This window comes from Cyanistes caeruleus, chromosome 12, assembly GCF_971803275.1.
Source record: "Cyanistes caeruleus chromosome 12, bCyaCae1.hap1.1, whole genome shotgun sequence".
Lineage (NCBI taxonomy): Eukaryota > Metazoa > Chordata > Aves > Passeriformes > Paridae > Cyanistes > Cyanistes caeruleus.
In genome coordinates, this window is record NC_141712.1 from 3,784,191 (window position 1) to 3,806,128 (window position 21,938).

A 21,938-nucleotide genomic window follows, 5' to 3' on the forward strand; every position below is an offset into this window, starting at 1 on the left:
CAAGCATGCTTGTAGAAATGTTCCATTTGAATTGTTGTTAGAGTTATGGTAAATGCAGAATTGCATTGGTTTTGTTTCTAATGTATTGTAGAATGAGCTGAAAAAAGTGGTTGAACCACTTGTTTGTAAGTATTAAATAGGGCAGGATGATGTTTGAAATTCTTGTGACTTCCCTTTGTGAGATTGTTTTGCTAATGCTGAATCAATGCCAACAATACTTTGCTGTCATGAATACTGTAATAGGTGTTTGCTCTTGAGGTGTACTTGATCTAATCTTATTATAGGTGATGCATATTATTTTCAGGGCTTTTTCATTTTGCATTCTTTAGCTGTGAAGTTGCAGTCTAACATGCTATCTGTTGTTCTTCTCTTTAAGTCGTGTCATTAAGACAGACATGGAGTTGGAAGTTCTGCGCTACACCAATAAAATCTCCAGTGAAGCTCATAAAGAGGTAATGGATCCTTTACCGTTAATAATTTTTGCTCTTAGTGTAGCAGTGGTACTCAGAAAATGTCCCCAGCAACCCAGAATTGCTTAGTAATAAAATAATGGAAAGGCTGGATAGAAATAAGAGGATAATATCCCTCCTATTACAGCCCAGTAATATACCTTGCATTGTCCTTGAACTCACTGGTGTGTTTGTGATGTGTGAGAAATGAAGTGTGGGTAGCTCACCTCAGCAGAAGGTGACCTGCTTGCAGTCTGTCTGTTCTGTGTGCACAAATACCTGTGTAACAATGGAGAAAGAGAAGATCATGATTAGTCAGGCCCATGTGCAGCTCTGAAAAGTTGAACTAGCAGGTAACTGTGCCCAGGTCCTGGTGGGCTGGGGAAGACTTTCCATGCACAGTGTAGGACAGGGAAGGGATTCCTCAGGGTGCTCCTCAGAGCTGGGTTTGTCCCTGGGGCAGTGCTGAGCCCTGCTGTTCTGTGGCTGCCAGTGTGACAATGACAGGTCCAGGCTCTCAGCAGGGCTGCTCAGGTTGGACCTGGCACTGCACCAGGGGAGCTGCACTCCTCTGCTGGTGGTGATGATAAAATCAACTTGGGTGTCAGTGCTGTACTCCACAGAGTGATGCAGATCTGCCCCTGGGCTCTGAGAGTGGTGATGAGCAGAGGGAGCTTAGGTAAAAGTAGCTGATGAGGTCACTGGCTCAGATGTTGTCTTGGCTCCTGCTCCTCAGATATCCAAACTATGAAGTAAGAATGTTTTAAAATGAATGTTGTAAAATTGAAAATTCAAAGGATAGTCATTTTGCATTCGTACTCCTTGGTTTTTCATCATCTTTGAATAATCTTATCACATCTGAGAGTACTGTTTTCTGTAGAGCAGCTGCCTAGAACTTCTGCAATACGGAAACAGACACGGGAGTAAAACTTTCTTAGCAAATCTGAGAACAAGGATCAGATTTAAGACTTGTAAACCAGCAGTAATTCTAGTAGTTTTCTGTTGATTCAGATCTCAAAGTATATGAGAGACTCTCCCATTGTAGGATAATCCAGTTCATAGCTTTGTTTTGCCTAAGTAGAACAAAAGGTCTTGCTGCCATGTTCACCACAGCTTTCACAACTGAACACTGGCATTTTGATGAGCTGCACTTCATTAGGATATGGTAGTTTGGCAATTAAACTTGCTTTATTGCTGGAGACTGCAGGCATTTTTAAAGATTAAAGGGTTTGATTCCAGTGTAGTTTTAAAATGCATCTACTGATGTAAATTTAAATGAAGTACAGATGATATTTTTGTAATATAGGTTTCTCTGGAGATAGTCACAAGTTGTAAATTTATAAATATGAGACTCCCTCCCACTGTGATGGTCCCATGCTAATATGTATCTTACAGGTAATGAAGGCCGTAAAAGTAGGAATGAAAGAATACGAGATGGAGAGGTAAGAGTTCTTACACTAATTATAATAGAAAAGATAATATCTCTGTACTAGGGGGAAAAACAATAGCTGAGACAATGCAATAGCATGGATTCAGTTGAAACTGAGAGTTCATTGGTGTTTTAAGGCCATTGTAAGCATTACTTTGTTATTTTGAGGTGGTACTTCATCTGTTTCAAACATGCATTTGATGAGGGGTGATTATTTTTTGGTTAAGTGTAGCATATCTCTCTTCCTGGAGTTACAGTAATTTACAGAAGCTTGATGAAATAGCTGTTTTCATTGTTTGAAGCCATCCAATAAAATGGTGTTTATGGTTAAACATTGCCTTTAGTCTGGTTATGCTTAGAAGACTGCATGAGTGGGTGTTTAAGAGTCTTAGGAAAGGCTGTGTTCAATTATATTTTGCCTGCAATTCCAAGGCAGCAGTACCTGTGCTTAGCCTGCACAAGGAGCTCAGCTCACACGTGTGGTGAGTGTTCTACAGCTGCTGAGAAGTCAATAAGAAAGCAGCAGACATCTCTTATGTTGAGGAGAACGTGCTGTACATCCAAGAGGGGTTTGGCTGGTCCTAACTGAGACACTGATGATGTGTCTAGATCTAAGGAAAACACTGCCTCCTCTCTTGAATCAACATTTACATGAAAGCATCAGCATTTATCATATAAAGCACGGTTTTGATCATCAAGTCCATTTATTTTTAGCTTGTACATGGTATTTTCAATTTTCAAAGTATTTGCATAATGAAGAAATAGAAAATAGCAGTCATATGTCAGTTACTGTTCTTTCTTGGCAGTAATTTTTCAAAGGCTTCTAAGTAGGCTAGAGCAGCACCCAGGGCAGGGACTATAAAGACATCACAATATTTGTCATTAGGATTTCAAGGTAGCTCAAAAGACCTTAGAACATATGTAACGTGGAGAAACTAATGTTACATTTAAGCAGTTTAAATTTCTGCAGATACTATAGGCTCATGCCTATAACTTTTCAGTGCCTCAAATTGCATTTACATATACCAGCAGGTGACAGGGAAAAAAGAATATATTGTTTGCATTCTGTCCTTAACTTTATTTATGAACTTTCTTTGTGTTAATTTTACTCACTGACCATGCTGTACATGCTGATAATCAAATTTTGGCTCTGAAAGTCATTAGCAATCAAAAATTTCCCTAGAGCAGAATTTTTTCTCAGGTGCTTTTGAATGTCATGATCCTGGCAGTTTGATTTAAATGTCATACAACAACTATGTATATAAGCAGTCTTCTGTAAGTCTACATGGTATATTACCTTTTTTCTCCAGGACTTTCATTCTTCCCTGGCTAGCTCCTTCCATACACATCAACCCTTTGAAAAGATTATTTGTGTCTTTCAATTGAAAATAAAGAAATAAATTAAGCAGCTAGTACACCTACTTAAAATTGCCTTCTATTCTTCCATACATCTTGATGGATTACACCTCTTGAAAGAGTTTGCAGGTATTTAGCTAATGAAAGAGGTCTTGGCAGACTGCTCTACTATGTCTGCCTTGGAGACTATAATTAGAATTTCAGTTTCTTTTACTGGTGGAATTCATCCCTGCACTCGTTCCTTTAGGGGGAAAGGGCCCTAAAAATTTAAATGCTGTCTGCTATTCTTCTGTCTGCTAGGAAGAATAATGGCAGAGATCCCAAAAGCAATTAAAATTTTCTGTTGCTGGATCTAAGACCAAAGTGTTGCCTTTCTTTGTCCATTTGGCTAAACACTGGTAAATGATTTTGAACCAGTAATGTGTTAATGCTGAGATATATAAAAAATAAGTGCATTTAACTGCAACTCCAGTCAGCCCTGACTTCTTTTCTGGTTTGATATTATTTAACTTTAATGCGTGGTCGGTTGACTTTAAGGAGACAGCCAAGGCAATTATCTACAAACAGTAATTCACAGCATGTATAATTGCATATAGTCATTTTGGTAGGTCAGATTCTGGGCTTTCTCTGAAGCAGTTTGTTTAGTATTTGTGCTTATCTCATATTTAATTAATCTTCTTTAATTAATGGCTTTTAATTATGAAACTGCTCTGTAGCGAATATACTGTTAAAAATATGGTAAAATGGTAAAAAAGATCTCTTCAGCTTGAGAAGTGTGTGAATAAAATCTGTGATTTCAGCAAAGTTGTTTAAGTGTGCCTCTATAGACAGAGATGTTTTGTGTGTATATATAAATACACTGAAAGTACTAATTAGGACCTACAGTTATCTGTTTCAGAGTGCTCTGAAGGCCTGGAGATAACTTCTCTAGATCAGTGTTCATCAATTTCTATATTTCATCTATGTATTGTTTACCAAATGAAGTGTGGAATCTTGTGTGTATTTCCTCTTTTGTTCCCTTTTTATTAGAAAGAACATTTTTAAGTTTGGGATGGCTACTTGGAATGTCATTTTGACTGGGGAATGATGTGAAAGTGTGTGCTGTAGCATTGGGTGAGTGACTTCTGCATCACGAGTTCTGGACACACAGCTGTTGCATGCATTGCACATTTTTGTGGGGGTTTATCCTTTTCTTAATAGCACTGAAGGTGCTGTTGTTACCAAATGTCCAAAATATCAGAATAAGACTGTCCAACACTAAAGTTGTGTTAAAGAGAGCATCATTTATTCAGGCCTGAAGTTCATGCTGGAGATCCTAACCTAATGTGGACACATGGTTCTATGAGAGTGTTCCTTAGGTACAGTTGCTACCTGCATATAAAAATGGCATTAAAATTTAGCCATTCCCATAAATCCCACCCCATATTCCCAGAGATTCAGTCCTTTGAAAGCAGCTTTTGCATGCCTTGTTTGTTTGCTAAAAGCTTCACAGGTACAGTACAATGAATTAATAACCCTTTTGTTTGTGTCAGTGTGATAGGAGTGTGTGCACAGTCCTGAGTTCATTAAGTGATGATGTATTTATCACAGGCAGCAAAACCAGCCCTGAACACCCATTCCCTTGTCCAACACCCCCTGGATTATGTGACTGTCTCTGAAACCTCTGTGGCTGCTGAACATGGGAGCACCTGGGGGTTGCCATGCAGATAACTGTGATTGTAGTGCCCAAAACCCGGCTCCTGATCCTGCAGAGTGGAGCCTTTTATAACAGAGCAGCAGGGGCTAGTGCACAGGGGACAGTGGCTAGTGCACAGGGGACAGTGGCTAGTGCACAGGGGACAGTGGCTAGTGCACAGAGAGCAGTGGCTAGTGTATAGGGGGCAGTGGCTAGTGCACAGGGGACAGTGGCTAGTGCACAGAGAGCAGTGGTTAGTGTATAGGGGGCAGTGGCTAGTGCACAGGGGACAGTGGCTAGTGTACAGGGGACAGTGGCTAGTGTACAGGGGGCAGTGGCTAGTGCACAGAGAGCAGTGGCTAGTGTATAGGAGGCAGTGGCTAGTGCACAGAGAGCAGTGGCTAGTGCACAGGGGACAGTAGCTAGTGCACAGAGCAGCCAGCGAGGGCAGCAGGGGAGGGGATGGTGCCCCTCTGGGCCTCAGGTGAGACCCCACCTGCAGAGCTGCCCCAGCCTGGGCCCAGCACAGCAAGGAGCTGGAGCTGCTGCAGAGAGCCCAGAGGAGGCTCCAGGATGAGCAGAGGGATGGAGCAGCTCTGCTGGCAGGAAAGGCTGCCACAGCTGCCATTGTTCACCTGCACAGGAGAAGCTTTGGGCTGAGCTCAGGGTGGCCTTGCAGGGCCTGAAGGAGCTGCAGCAAAGCTGGACAGAGACAATTGCCAAGGGCTGCAGGGACAAGACAAAGGGGGAATGGCTTCAAAGTGACAGAGGGCTAGATGGGATATTAGGAAAAAATTCTTTGTTGTGAGGGGAAATAATTGTGGGGATTTTGTAGCAGTTAATACTAAATTTAAACTCTGCTCTGCTATAACGGCAATAATTTGGGGAATAAAATGGCAAGAAAGCAGCTATAGAGGTTTTTTTCTTGTTGGTTTACAATGCTTACAGACTATTTTTACACTTTGCCTCTCTTACCAGCTGAGGCTGATAAAAGTTCTTTATCCCTATTCTTTTCAGCGCTGTCCCTGATTCCAGAGCAGAGCCTGGGCTCTGAGATGAGTTGCTTTTGTATCTGTCAGTGTTAAATTTCACTATCTGGGGAAGTCTGAGAGTACTTTCACAGATTATGGCTCTCATCTTTCATTTTTCTCTCTCTCCTCTGCTCCAGTGGAACAAACTGACAATAAAACACACATGTTATTTCACTAAAAAGAGAGAAAATAACCAGAATAATTTTATTTTCCTTTGGGTATTTCCTTTTAGTGAAATGCTGATGATTTTAGCTAATCAGTATTTGCCACTTACCATTTCCTCATGATTTTGCTCTTTGAATGTTTTTTTCAAAAAGTCACTGACATCTGCTGCAAATGATCTTCAGAAATACTTGAGGTTTTTTTAATGACACTGGATAGAATTTTAACTCAATTAAGTCCTTCACATAACTGTACATAGATAGTAAATAAGAATGCCCACTGCAGCTGACAAAAATACCCAGGTGAATCTTTTAGAGTTGCTCCTTGGCATGGGAATGGTGTTGAATTGTATCATGACCCTCACTGGTATTTGTGTATTTTTATTAAACTGCAGACCAGCACTCTGTTAAGTCTCAAGCAGCATGTCAGTCAGCATGTCAGTGCTCAGTTATTGATACATCTTTTATGTCTTTTTCTTTTCCTTTTTTTTATTTTTATTTTTTGTTTTTTGGGTTTTTTTGGTTTAGTTTTTTTTGCTTTTTGTTTTTCTTTTGTTTTATTTTTGTTTTAACAGTGCTGTGCAGCCTGCAAATGGCTTGGCTGCCTTATTTCCCAAACTGCCTTGCAATTAGAGGTGATGTGTTTTTAAATGTAGAGTGCTGCTATCAAAAGGTTAGTTTTAAAACCTTTAAATGCATGAGAAATGGAGAGAGAGGTGGAAGGTGACCTTTCCCTGCATTTTAAAAACCCCAGTGCAATCCACTAATCCTCATTCCTTTGTTCCTTGTGTGGTGGGAAGGGAGACTGCAGTCTGGATGCTGGTTTGGTGTAAGATGACCCTGTACCTGATATTATTTATTTGTCTGTGTATCTAGTTCTAGCACAAGGGTTGAAGGAAGAAGTGGATCAGCCACAATCTGTTTTTAGCAAGAGATCCTCAGTAGGCAGCAGCCCGGGAGCTTCTGTTCCATGTGGATGCACTGGGGCTGGCAGGGAAGGAGCTGAGCCAGTGGTTTTGTACCTGTGCCCATGTTAGGGGCAGCAGTGGTTATCCAGGACTTCCTAAAAATGCTGATATGAAATAATTTATGGTGTCCAGAGCTGGGTAGGCAGCTTAATGCAGACAGCTCTGACAGCAAATGCTGGATACCTGCTAATTGCTTGGTTTGAGCTGCTGAGTCTCATGTGTTCAGTGCCCAGAGGGAAGTCAGATATAATGTGTTTTCCTGGAAGAGCAACTGGATTCAGAGAGACACTTCCTGCAGCCTTCCCCTCCTGCCCACCTTCCCTGCATACAGCTGGTCCTTTGATGTTTTAAATTAGGCTGTCACCACTCATTTCCTAATCCAGCTGAAATAAGGTTGTAAATAGTCTTTAAATAAATCTAAATTGAAAAATTGCTTTAGAAAACCCCTGAGCATTGTTTCTCTTCTGTGACATTGCACAATTGCAAATGTGTGCACACTCGACTCAGCAGAAATGGGGGGGAGGATTACCTGTGAGCATGGAGACCTCCTGTCTCAGCACCTCATCTGCTTTAGGAGATGTAAATCCACTGCAGAAGTTTCAGCTGCCCCAGCCCTGGAAAACATACACCCATTTCCAGTTGCTCTGGTCAGTATGTTCGTGGTGGTTGGTGATGGACTCCATTAGCTGCTGGGAGGCAGCAGAGCAGTTTCAGTACATTCCCAGTAACCTCTCAGCATTTTCCTTTTCCAGGAGATCCTGGGGGAAGCTCAGATGTTCTTTCAGTCACCTCCTGGTACAAAAGTAATGTTTAATTGCACAGGCCCCTCTTGTGATTGAAATTCCACATAATCGAGTTTTACCTTCTACAAAAAACCTGTGAACCTGGACCATGTGAGAGATTTAAAATAAGCCCCTCTATCATCACAGAGATGCCAAAGAAGAATTACCATGCTGGTATTGGAAATTGGTTGCCATCAGAAAGAGAGCTGTGGCAGGATGTACACCACAGGTGTGCATCCAGAACTTGGCTCGTGCCATAGCAAGAGATAACCCAACTTTGAATGCTGTGTCACTGTATGTCCTCACAGGGTTAGTAATATAGTGAATGTGATAATTCATAATGATCCTTTGATTATCTTTTTGGAAATTAAAAAGTAGTAGCATTTTTATTTTAATTTTTTAACTGAAAGTTGCAAGCATTATTAATTCTATGGATGTTTTCTACAGTGACTTACTATTAGTCACCGCAGTGACTATTACTGTATTAAAGAAAGAACAAGCTTTCTTCTCAAATTAGCAGTGATCTCAGTTTTTACTGACTCTAGTGTGGTATTGAGATAGTGAACTAATTAACATTGCTAATGACAAGCTAAGATTGGAGATATGTGAAATGAAACTCATTGTAAAAGACAGCAGGCTGAAATTATTATTTGATGTGGATTTTGTTCATGCTTGTTCAGACAAGTCAAAAGTAAAGATTCTACCATATGTGAGGCTTTATCTGCATTGTAAGGTTTACCTCAATATTTTTTGCTAATTACTGAGGAAACAGAGAGATGAGAACTTTGTGTTTGTTGGCCATCTTTTGATAAACAGAATTGCTCATGGTAATGATCAGAGACCAGAAGCTCAACTTGAAGGAAATGGGTAGAATACCAAGACTGTCCATTAATGTCATGATATCACACACTAACCTGAAAATTAAAGCTATTTTATACACATGGAAAGAAAAAGAACAGAATTTGTTCCTTGCTGCTGGCATGCCTGCTGCATAAATTCTTTTCCAAATTTGTTCTTAGAGCATCCTCATCATCATAGTGTACAAGTGACACCTTACAGCTTATTAATCAGCATTTCTAATGTCTATTGGGATGGCTCTTTTGTTTGTTTGATTTTTGTTTGGTTTTCTGTTGTGTACTACAGAATTGTGTGCTATTTTGGCAGGTGGTATTTTGAGTGTGTACATTATCAGCAGTTTTGAAATATGCAAGATCAGGGTTGTCATTACAGGATGATATGTAATCACAGAATCAAGGTTGGAAGAGGCCTTAAAGATCAAGCCCAGCCATCAACCCAGCAGCACCACCATAAACCTTACACCACTACAGCATTTCCCAGTGCCAAATCCAGATTCCTCTTAACCACCTCCAGGGGTGGTGACTCCACCTTCTTCCTGAGCAAACTATTGATTCCACCACCCAAACAGTGAAAAGTATTTTTATGATGCCTAGTCTGAGTCTCCCCATCTCAGCTTGAGGCCGTTTCCTCCTGTCCTCTGACTGTAGCAGGGCGGCAGAGACCAGCCCCAGCTCCCTCCTGTCAGGGGCTTGGGAAGAGTGAGCTCTGAACCTTCTCTTCTCCAGACTGACCAAACCCAGCTCCCTCTACTGCTCCTCATGGGACATTTTCTCAGCCTTTCATGAGCCTTACTGCCCTTCTCTGGACACACTCCAGCCCCTCAATGTTGTTTTTCATGAGGGGCCCAGAGCTGGGCACAGCACTCGAGGTGGGGCCTCACCAGTGCCCAGCACGGAGGGGCCGGCACTGCCCTGCTCCTGCTGCGCACACTGGTGCTGATACAGGCCAGGTGCCCGTGGCCTCTTGCCCCCTTGGGCACACTCTGGCTCACTCTGAGGTGTCTGGTGACCCTCAGGATGTGGCACCTGGCCTTGTGGAACCTCAGGCCATTGTCCTTGGCCCACTGATTGAGTCTGTGCAAGTCTCACTGCAGAGCCTTCCCATCCTCCAGCAGATCCACACTCCCACCCAACTGGGCCTCTGCAAATTTACTGAGGGTGCTCTCAATCCCCACATCCAGATGATCAGTAAAGATGGTAACCAGGACCAGCCTAAAGCTGAGCTCTGGGGAAGCTTCCTCAACTTTCCTTCCCTTAAAAATTCTGACTTTCCTGCACCTGACTAAATTTGGTCCAGACATTGTCATCATAAATTGAGCGCTATAATCTTTTATTATCCTTAAGGTAGCAGGTTTGCATATCCCAAATGACAAATTACTGCCTTTTCCTCTCAGAACAGTTCAAGTATTCAAAAATCTATTGAGGGCAAATTAAGCTCTATGCTGGGACACCAACGCCCTTTTAACCTAAGCCCTCACTGCATTTCTGCTTGCTCTGGGTTGTTGAACACAAGTTCAAACTTTAAATATTCAATTTGAAACTGAAAGGGAGATTATGAGGCATTAGTGGTTATGTTGGCACTCTGTCACTGAACAGCACTTATGCGTTGTGTGCTATGTGGGTGGCTGTGTATTTGCTAAGAAGCGTAACTGAAGATGAAAGTTTAATTATTTCTTCAAGGCAAATCCTTTCTCCCATGGACTTAAACTTGCATAAGAAAAATGAAAATTCATAAGGAGTTTAAAAACTGGCTAAAATTAAAAACCATTTATTTTTACCCTATTTATTCTTCTGAATAATAAAATTTCCCCATGGGTTTTTGGAACATATGTAGAATAATTACACTGTAGAAGTGGTGCTTTAGCTCAGCTTCTGGAGCTAGGGCAAACATTGTGATTATGCTGCAAGCTTAAATCTGGGTCTTACAGAAAATCTCAGTCAAGGCTCCGTTGCCATCAAGTGCAAAAAACTGTGACCCATGGATTGGTCCCTGTGGGAGCAATTACTCTTTGCTGAGATTTTTTTTTTCCAGCACTGAATATTATGAATGTCAAAAAAAAGTTTAACCCTCAGTACCTCTAACAGAATGTTTTCATTCCTGCTGGCAAGAATAAAAAAATTTAGCTTGTATTTGCATTATTTTATGTTTGAGCCAGGATTTTTTTTTAAAAAGCTTTTCTTTATAAACAACTGAAAGGTAGAATTGCTGTCTTTTAAGTCGCAGTCTGCATGCCTTGGTGAAGACAAAATTGGGCTGGAGCTGCCTGATGCTGCTTAACTCAGTGCTGTGCCCAAGCCTCTCCTGATGGGGCTCGTGCAGGTTGGATGCAGAGTGAATTGATGATTAAAACCTCTTGTCTGGCGGTGGCAGCAGGGGGAGAGTGTGGAGGGAGTGTGGGGTTGCTTAGGAACACGGCTGGATCTGATTCTCAGCTGCAGCCCAGGGACACGTTCGGTGCTCAGAGCAGCGCGTTCAGCCGCGGAACCGATGGGGAGTGGGAGCTGATCTTGCCTTCGGGGAAACCCACGTCCTTTGGAGGAGGTGCAACGTGGGTGTGCATTTCTGCTTCCTTAATTCTGCTGTTTGTTTAAGACTTACTGAATCAAAGCCTGTCCATTATTCCTAGCACAAATTAAAAGAATATTTTTCTATTCCCCAAGTAACAGATCCAAATGCAGCAGATTTCCTGCCCGTTCCCTATTTTCTCATGTGTGTTCCTTGGTGCTGGATACAGTCTGGTCATTAACTGGGACAAAACTTTGATAAAATGGATAGAGCTTGCATCATGTGTTCAAAGGCTTTTGCAAAGTGACAGTATTTGTGAGATGCTAAGAGGAATGTTGTGCAGTCAGGAGCACCATTCACTCACCATAATATTGCAGTGAGACATAAAGACAAATGGGTCCCAAATATACCAACCCTGGGACAGGATGAGTCACCTTTACTTGTACTTTTTATTTCTTAGTTAGTGATTTGTATTTATCACATTGTTTGGTACTTTTCCAAATATAAAATATTGATGATACTCAAAATAGTGTCGGGCAACATTTAGTGAAGAACTTCTGTTTTTGAGAGATAAAGAGAGGACTTGCAAGTAAAAATCCATAAGTTTTTTACTTTCTAAAGGCTGCAAATTTCATTTGTGTGGGTAGACATAAATGATATCTTTTAGTTATTATGTAGAGCTTCCAGTGAAATTTAACAAGTTCTTTTTCTTCCTAGAGGTTACATTAGGTTTTGGTTCAGTTTTGCTTAGCGTCCTTAAGTAATTTTAAAAGTTTTTGTGAGGCCTTTCAGCAGGTCAGAATGTCATTTCAGATTATTGTGACAAGCATTGAAAAATTTCTTCCAAAATATGGAGAAATGCCCTGCTCTCCTTTTATGAACCCCATTCTGTAGCCCAGGTGACATTGCCACACCTCGGGTGGAGCTCTGTGACCTCCTGCATGTTATCCCACTTGATGTACACAGAATATACTGCTGCTCTGCAGGCTGCACCTGCATCTGTGGCCATGATTCCTGGGGGTTATTTTTAGCTAAATTACTTTGTTGTTTGCCAGGTGTATTCATTGCTTCAGGGTTCAGTCTATACATTTAACCTTGCTCCACTTTCCCCTCCTGCTTGGTGACAGAGGAGGGGCAGGGTTATGCCATTTGTCACTGCTTTGATGCTCTGAGGACAGCTTGGAAAAATCAAGCATGTGTAGGAAGAGACCACTCAAGGATTTCACTTGAGTCTGTGGGAGACAAAGGCTGTGTGTTACAGGTTTGTGCTGGGCCAGGTCACTTGGCTGTGGTCATTGTGGTCACTTGGCAGTGGTCACTCACTGTGGTCATTGTGGTCACTGTGGTCACTTCACTGTCGTCACTGTGGTTACTGTGGTCCCTGGGGCTGGGTGGGGACTGTGGGTGCCAGAGGGACCAGCTCAGGCATGGAGTTCCCCCTGCCAGCCAGCACTTTACACCATGTTCATCTTGACTGTCTGCTGGTGGCTTTGCCTTAATCCTCAACCCCTGAATGGGGTGTAGGGCTCCTGGCTTCCTGCTACAAATCATGGCAAATCACAGATGTCCCCATTGTCACTCCAGATAAATGCCAGATCATTGCCAGATGCCATTCATCTTCCTGCACTGCTTCCACCTGGGCTCACTAGCCCTCAGCAGCACTCAGCACAGGTCCCCAGGTCCCAAGACACTCCCGCATCCCTTCAGGTGCTTCCTGTACTTGCCAGTGCTTGGGTAGCAAGGCTGGGTTGCTGCCAGAGATCTGCCATTTGGAGCTGTGTTCACTGTACTAAAACAAGAGGCACAGGGCTTCTCAAAGCTGGCAGTGATAAAAACATGGCTTAAGGTATTTGCTTTTATCTAGAATGAACATGGGTGAAGGACTAAATGACTATTGCATGCTGAAGGACTGGAAAATGGAAGTGCTTTGTTTGAGTAGTGTCCTTTTGCAGTAGTAGAAAGAAGACTCTTGGTCTATTTCAGAGATTAAAAAAAACCCAGAAAATAAAACTTTCTCTGCCATCTTTCGTACATCAGGAAGAAAGTTAGAAGCTGATAGGGTGAGCAGGATGCTTGTGTTCTTCAATGTATTTTTTCTTGCAGAGGGATAACTTTTACAGTGGCAACAGTACTTCTAAATTTTCTTTTTCTTGAAGAAGAAAAAGGCATTACTTCCCTTATTTTTCAGGTGGAGTGTAGGTAATCACAACTGAGCATGTTGGTCTGCACTGGTAGACCTGCATGCACTTTCTTTTACTCTGTCTCTTAGACTACTTTTTTGTTTTTTGTTCACTCTGAGCAAGTATTTTGAATCCATGAATCATATACCTTGGTGATTCTCTTTAGAACTGGAAGCAGTTGGAAATTCATCAAGCAGTTGAAAATGGATGTGGGAAACAATGAGTCTCAGCTGCCATGGCAGGCAGTGCACTCAGACATTGCCAGTGGCCTTTGGATCAAACAGCAGAGAAACAGCTTCACAGTAAAGAGCTGAGAAAATTCTAACTAGGTAATGAGTAGTGGCTTCCTTTTGATTTACAGCATAGCTTTGCAGTCAATCTATAAAGCTTTGAAGAGAAAAAATAAATCTTTAAGGAAAAGGAAAGGGCCATACAATTAGTTGCAACTGTCTGCTTACTTGTCTTCCCTAATTCCAAGAGTGTGTGATGAAAATGGATGATAGTGTGCAAAAATCTCAACTACTGTCCAATTCCTTTGTAGTTTCAAGCTGAGATACAGTTCACATCATGCTGGTTCATGGAGAATATTCAGTTTCATCTTAGCTGTAGATTATGTGTAGATGGGTGTAGTAGGAGGAATTTGACAAGGATTGCATGTGTGTTGTAACTTCCAGTTCTTGCGTATCAAACTCCTGCTCTGATCTCCTCTTCTTTCATCTCCAGTATGTCTTTCTTCACAGAATTGAATGGTGAAGTGGATGTGATAACCACAGAACCACATTCAGCAGTATTTTTTTTTTACTCAAGCAAATTACTACAGTTCAGAAAACTTACTCAGTAATCTTGCCCTGGAATTTGGATTTAGAATTGCAATTTCTAATTGTCAAGACGCCATTTGGCTGAGATTGCTCAGCCATTAATTTGTTTGAAGTTGACACTTGAGTTGAAAGACTAATAGCTGCCTTGGTGCACTGCTCAATTTTAAATCTAATCTGTTAGGGAGTTTGGGTGTGCTGCAGCTGGGGATGCAGTTTGTCATTTTAATGGCAGGGGGGCAGAGCTGTTGTTTGGGGACCTGGGGGTTTGCTGTTCACATGCACAGGAGGCTTTTTGTGGTACATTAGTAAAACTTCAACACATACAACAAAGCTGATCTTAAATCTTTTAATATGTGTATTGGAGCAATTGTTTCCTCTACTCAGAACGATTTATCTAGGATTAAAAAAGAAACACAAGGAAACTTGTGTTTTCATCATCTGAAAAATTGAAAGAATTGTTCAAATGTACAGGTGTGACTCTTGTGTGCAGATTGCTGTCAGTGCTCCTGGGTTGACATGCAGATAGTATCAGGGGTTTTTACTGCATGTGACAGACTTCTAGAGGGATTTTAAGCAAGGATTTGTGTGGGACTTTAAAAAAAAAATGGCTACTAACTTGCAAATATGATCTTCATTTCCAAAACTGGTAACTTGTGAACTGAGGTAGGGTTTTCATTCATAGCAGCAATCTATCTAGCTTTATTTCTTTCTCATATTTCAAACTAATTATTTTTTATTTATAATAAAATAGTTTTTCTTAGTTCACATAGGAATATTAATTGCAATGTTAATGATGGTATAGGCATGAATTAAAATGTTTCACCACCCCACATTAGAAAACTACTATTGTTTTATGTAGCTAAATCTTTTCTTGGTCTCTTAATTCCTCATGTTTCCCCAGTCTGGCTCCTGCTTTGCTCTGGAATGATTTTGGGCTGGCAGTGGTCAGCAGATAATTCTTCTTTATTCACAGAATAGGCTGAGTGGGAAGGGACACACAAGGACCATCCAGTCCAACTCCTGGGCCTGCACAGACACCTCAACAATCCCACCCTGTGCCTGGGAGTGGTGTCCAAATCTCCTGGAGCTCCAACAGCCTCAGGGCCGTGCCCATTCCCTGGGGAGCCTGGGCAGTGCCAGCCCCCTCTGGGTAATGGTGTTAGTTGGGTTTTTTTGGTTGGCTTTTGGTTTTTCTGCTCCCCTAGTACTTTCTTGCCTGCACCAATTCATTATTTCAGTGTCAGGAATAATTAAAACTCAGGGCATAAACTGTGAAATATTTGGTGTGCTGTGTTTTACATAGCTAATAGATGTACTGGATCCCCAAAATATAAATCAAATCATGTAGTCTATTACACTTTACATAGGAGAAACAAAATATGAAATACTTTACAATGCAGAAAGTGCTTTGTTGCTCCTAAGGGATACAATTTTGACAATTTTATGAGGTTGCAATTTATTTGTGCAGTGAGTTGGCACATGGTTTTGATAAAAGTAATGTTCACAGAGCATTTTGCTAACAAGAATACTTTCTTAAAGCCACTGGTCTTGCTGATTTGTATTGTGCAAGCAAACTATCTGTTAAATTCCCTGGAAGTGTGCCTGTCTGAGATATACTTATAAACCATATGTGGTAATGCTTGGTCTGAGTGTGAACATCTGAATAAGCTTTCAGTCTGTGCTGAGGAACATATTCAAGGAAAAACAGAAAAGAAGAAGCCTATTAAGAGAATTGTTACTTTTTCCTGATGCAGGCTTGATCTTACACAAAAGACCTGGAAAAACACATTGGCCTTGAGACTTTCATGCTACCCCTTGCTGTGAAAAAATGGTCTGATGTGGCTGTTCGAAGAATGGTGCAGTTGACAGGATTGACATTTCATTGAACAAATGCTTCAAACTGTTGTCTTGCAAGATATTCTTCTATAAATATGTGTGAAATCATACTGCACCCTGGACTCAATGTACATTGCTCAAAATTCAAAGTATGGCTTTTTCTACATGCTGGTTTTTTCTGAATGGGATGTATAGAAAAGGTGATATGGAAATTCTGTGCCAGCTGTGATTGTGTTTCCAACAGCTGACAGGGACTGTGAAGCAGAGAGCAGAGCTCTGGTGAGGCTGCCATACACATGTAGCACTGAAGAATCATGACTGAAAATACAGCTTCACTAGTTGCCAGAATTCAGGTGGGATTAGACATCAATTTAAATTTCCAACTACATTTTTAGCATATCTGTTTTCATACCTTTTTTCTTTGAAATTGCTTGAACACACTTAACTGGCACCAGAGAGCAAGTCAGCAAGTTTCCTTTTCCTTTTCCTTTTCCTTTTCCTTTTCCTTTTCCTTTTCCTTTTCCTTTTCCTTTTCCTTTTCCTTTTCCTTTTCCTTTTCCTTTTCCTTTTCCTTTTCCTTTTCCTTTTCCTTTTCCTTTTCCTTTTCCTTTCCCTTTCCCTTTCCCTTTTCCCTTTTCCCTTTTCCCTTTTCCCTTTTCCCTTTCCCATCTTTTAAATTGTTTTTAGTCTCTCTTCAGCCACATTAAATATAATAAACCAAGGAAAAGTGTCTTACAGTATGTATGCCATTACTTGAGATATATGAGATATATGTTTTGTAAAAATGTTGTGGACAGATTACAACAGGCAGTAATGAACTTGGGACAGGACAGTTCAGAAAATAGTGGTAAAAGGAGTGTGTTAAAAATATCATTTATAGAGAAACTTTAAAAAAATTGAGGTTAGAGTAGAAATTAGAAATACCAGAGATGAGAATTTTGCTTGTTATCAGCCTGATCTTTTGCTTGTTCCCACAGAATATTTTGTCTTTCTAAAGCCATCAAGGGATAACAATACCTTATTGCAGGGAGAGCTTAAAGCCTCTTTAGAGCTGAAAACCTGTGGGTTTTGAATGGTTAAATTCTGAAAGAAATGAGGTTGTCGGAAGTGTTTTCAAGATCTGTGTACTTGGCATGGAGCTGTGTTCAATACTGCAATGTGCTGAGAGATTCAGGAGGGCTTTCTGCAGATACAGGAGCCTGTCAAAGCCTTTGTTAATGAGGATTTATACCAGTTAGGTGCAAAGACACCAAAAGGAATACTGATACTTTTTAAAAAGCACTAGTTAGCCTCCAAAATGCATTTTCTTCATTGGCAAAGTTACTAGATTATGGAATGTCTGAAGGGTGTGATATTGTGAAACCAGCTGCATGGGTGAAAGGATGGAACTCAGTGCTCTAGTTAGATACTGGATGTTTAAAATATTATTTGTGCCTATTTCAGATTTTAGAGGATGTAAGTGTGCACACACACATGCATATCTCTCCCTACAATATTTAAAATTGCTTTAAATAAGCCCTGATGAAACACAGCATCATATATGCTTTAGCAGCTTCAGGAGTTATTGTTACAGCTATAAAACACATCTCTCTCAAAAGACTCTGTGAGTAGCAGTGCCCTGTGGGGTTATTAGCAGCTTCTGAAGATTCTTGCATTCCTCATCCTACAGGCAGGGTTTTGGAAAGGAAGACACATGAACTTGTCCAATTTTTTCTTGTTAAGACCCATTATTCCTCTTTTATCCCTACATACGAAGCTGGCAGGGGGCTGTGAAGCTCTTAAGCATCCGTACCTGCAGAGGTGAGGAGGAGAACACCAGTGACTGTGGCCATCCCTCAGTGCCTCACTCCAACCCCAGGGCTTGTCTCATGTGTCTGCAGTCCCAAAGGGTGCCATGTAGAGCCTGGGAACACTGGCTGGGCCCCTCAGCACAGCAGTGAGGACCACTGAAATGAGAAATACCAAGCAGCACATGCCAGATTTCAGTATCAGGAAATACAGGTGGGCATTGCATATTGCAAAGTATTTGTTTGCCTCAGCAGCACACACAGATTTAGTGTATATTTGGTGTGTTGTTCTGATCTCTTGTCACAGGAGCGTAGGCAATATCAAAGTCAGTATTTATAATCCCGTTCAAAGGTCTTGATTTTTGGAGTGATTAGAGAAAGGAAGTGCTACCCTGAGTCGAAGTAGGATTGTGAGGAGACTTGGTTGAAAGGTGCAGAAGTCCAAAGGGATTAGGGAAAATGAATGCTTATAAGGCTACTAAACATAAAAGCAAGCAGTAAATATAGATATGATCTTTACCCAACAAAATATTTGCAAAAAATTTTTCATGACCTTGTTGTTACTGCAAAAATCCAACGTAGAGTAAATCAAAAAGTAGCAAAAATGGAAACAGATTCCTCATGTTATCAGGGTTTTTAGGAAAGGAGAGTGGGAAATAGGAAATTTCTTTTAGGAAAGAAATAGGAAGGAAAAGGATTGCATTTTAGTTATGAGAGCTTAAGAAGCCACTAGGATTTCATCAGGTTGGCAATTTGGTATTTGTTGTCTTTCTTGTTGGTTTATTCCTCCTTTTTAGTCAAAGAAGATTCATAGCGAGATAATAGTTTGAGAGTTGTAGATAGCAAACTCAGAAGCTGTAAAATGGTTTATATAATTATCTATATTCCAAATAACAACAGATAGTTTTTAGAATATTGTATACTTTATCCTTTTTCCAGCTAGGAGACTGTATCAGATTAATCATCTGTGAAGTCCAGTTGTATTCCCTATTCAAGGAATATATTTGTTGTGTATGAGAGTCCATAGTAAATTAATTATGAATTGGCCTGAATGTACAATTTTGTCCAAGGCTAAAGAATCCTGTTGTGTGGGTGTGGGGGAATCAAAGCACAGGGCAGACAGAACAAGAGGAAACAGCTTCAAGCTGCACATGGGGTCCAGGTTGGACATCAGGAGGAATTTATTCTTAGAAAGGGTGGTCAGACATTGGCAGGGGCTGCCCAGGGAGGTTTGGAGTCCCCATCCCAGGAGGTGTCCAAGGAATGCCTGGATGTGGCACTCAGAGCTCTGGGCTGGGGACAAGGTGGGAAATTTACACAGGTTGGACTCAGTGATCTTGGAGGGCTTTTCTAACCTTAGTGATGATATAAAGTGTAAAAAAACATCACTAAGTTCCAATTAAAGTGCTAGGCAATGCCTAGGCTGTACATCCTGAGGTATGAAAAATACTTGGGTTTTTAATCCTGTTAATACATGTAATTCATTAATGGGGCTAGATGAACCTGCCTTGCACTGAAGTTCTCATATGAGAGCAGAACAGAAAACTAGATTTATAATAAATGCTCATCTAATAGCTGAAGTGAAGAAAGCTGCCAGCTGAGACACTGCCAAGTCAGCCAGCTGGGACAAGGATCAGCATATCCAGGGGCTAAGCCTTGGACCAGAACTTAAAAATGTGTTTCTGTGCTGAGCTGCTCCAGGAGATGCCAAACAAGTCTGTTGGACCAGCTCATGTTTTTCCTTTCATTATTTCTTGTCTCTCTGGAGACAGAGAAACTCCAATTCTCCCTACAGTACCTGTAACAGCAAAGGACCATCCTCAGCTGGATCTCCTGTGCAGCATTCAGGTGTGCCCCCAAATCCAGCCCAGGCCTCCTTCCTGCTCAGCTGCTGCCACAGCTGTGCACCTTTGGAGCAGGAGAGTCAAATCCCAGTTTGCTGTGGAGCTATTCAGATTGCTTTTGTTATGAGGTGGGGTTTAGTTATTGGTAGTCATTAAGAGGTGAAATAAATGCAGAACACAACTCAGGAAATTACTAATTAAAGGAGCAGTACACATGCTTTTAAAGATTCTCAGCACGAGTTAGTGAATATAAGGAGAAGAAAATTTAACTCCTGGTAAATGATGGGAATAGGAACATGAGTCTGGGTAGTCTCTAAACTGCACTTCACCCCAGTGTGGTAATTGCTGCAAGTACTGGAAGCAGCTGGAGTAAATAGGTAAAACTTTTTTATTATCTCCCAAAAGCTGGGAGTAGTTGTAAATTAGTTTGGCAAGATTCTGTAGAAAACTCACTCAAGAGAAACATGATCAAATATTATAAAATTAGTAGCACAACGAAAATTTTTTTCCAGTGGGTGAGCTTTGTATGTCATGGTCTTTTGTATATCATGGTCTTCTTTTGGCTAGCTGTGATTTAAAAGATGCTTACTGAACTTGGTAAAGATGACTTGTAGCAGTTTGAAGAGTTTGAGCAGTTTGATTTTTTTGGTAGGAAAGCAAACAAAATAGTTTGGAGAACTGCAGTTTATTTCCTTATTGTGTGCATTATAATAATGACATCCCTTTCCAGTTGCTAAAAATTCAAAAAGAGAAATTTAAACTCTGCATTCTTCCCTGAGAGTAACCACAATTGTTAAATGTTATCCCTAAGCCACTCCTCTCCCATTTTTCCTAATGAAGAGCAATTGAGGTAATTCCATTCACTTACCTGGAGAAGCCTGAAGCAGCTGTGTTTTCCCAAAGGCAGGCTTGGGCTGTGCTGGGGGCTGGCGAGCTCACCTGCTGCACAAGAAGCTGCAAGTGAAATGGATTCATCTATTTTCGTTATCCAGGCTAACAGGGTATTAAAAGTAAGACTGGAGAGTGAAAAATATATTGGATTCCTTTCAGCTTAGATTATCAAAGGAGCTGCTGTTAATGTAAGGAAAGACTTCAGTTTTGAAAAGTGCTCTAGTTCCTCTTCCATATCACCTTTTCAGTAGAATTTAAAGTTATAAAGGCTAGGTTTCTAAGGCCAACTGGATCTTTTTGGATAGGGTAGGAATCAGTCTGTAATATTTTGGGGATATGGGCTTAAATTTCCAAGATACTTAAGTGCTTTCTGAAAAGACCATCTTACCTTTTTGGCTATTCTCAATTTGAAAGCCTTATTGTTAATGCAGGGTGGGCATGAGGAGATGCTCCTGTTGAAAAGGAGCAGCAGAAGTTTGTGCAATCTGTGTGCCATCTTCCTCCCTAGAGCCCCAGTAAAGAAACTGGTGAGCAGCACTGGTGGTTCAGCACACAGGACATCAGTTTGGTGCAGGGAGTGTGGGGTGACAAGGGGAGGAAGGACCTCCAAAAGGGCTGGTCCTGCCTCTGCTCCTGAGCAGGGCTGTGGGATGAGGAGAATGCCATGAAGTGGTTTCTCTTGAAGTTCATGGTCTTAATTAGCATAAGAGCATAAAATATTTGAATAAAAGTAATTTTCTCTTTGTTCTATTCCAAAGCTGCAGTGCTATGGAATACAAATATGAAACTTCAGAGAACAATAAGGGAGACCTGGAAATATTAATGGTAAAGAAGAAATGACAACTTTTCTGTGATCATTTCAGCTCTTTACCAGTAGCTGGTTTTGGTTGTTTGGGTTTGGAGTCTTTTTCTATTCTATATTTTCTGGGGTTTTGGTTTCATTTTTGAGATGGATATTGGCAAACATGTTAGAAATGAAAGGGAAAAGAAAGTTAAATCCTAGAATGATCTCTGTGCTTTTGTTAAACAGGATGAGGAACTGCTGTGAAACATTTCACTTTGATTCCTTTCTTAATATGAATAATACTGATGTCCCTGTCTTTATCCCCAGTGGGCATTTATCCCCAACAATCCTGGAACTTGGGTATCTGCCCAGTTAAGTTATTTCCATTTAACTAGTCTGTTTTAAATACAGGTGGCATAAAACCAAATGTACTACTTTGAAATCAAACCAGCAGGAGATTCTGAGTCAGAACTACAATTTAATAGGAAAACTAAAATAAAGGCAGAAAACACTGGCTCAAACTGCCAGAGTCAGGATACAACCTGACACCCTGTTGGTCAGGGGGGTGGTAGCAGTGTGACTGA

The 21,938-nt window shown here is 41.0% G+C and overlaps 1 protein-coding gene across 3 annotated transcripts in view; it reads left to right on the forward strand.

Moving 5' to 3' along the window:
* Positions 1–21,938, forward strand: part of PEPD (peptidase D) — a 145,978-nt gene that overhangs the window by 39,700 nt on the left and 84,340 nt on the right. For all 3 annotated transcript variants that reach the window (XM_086847814.1, XM_086847815.1, XM_086847816.1), the window contains 2 exons: positions 377–452; positions 1,845–1,891. In XM_086847814.1, the coding sequence (XP_086703940.1) occupies positions 377–452; positions 1,845–1,891 (123 nt within the window). The remainder of the gene's footprint in view (positions 1–376; positions 453–1,844; positions 1,892–21,938) is intronic.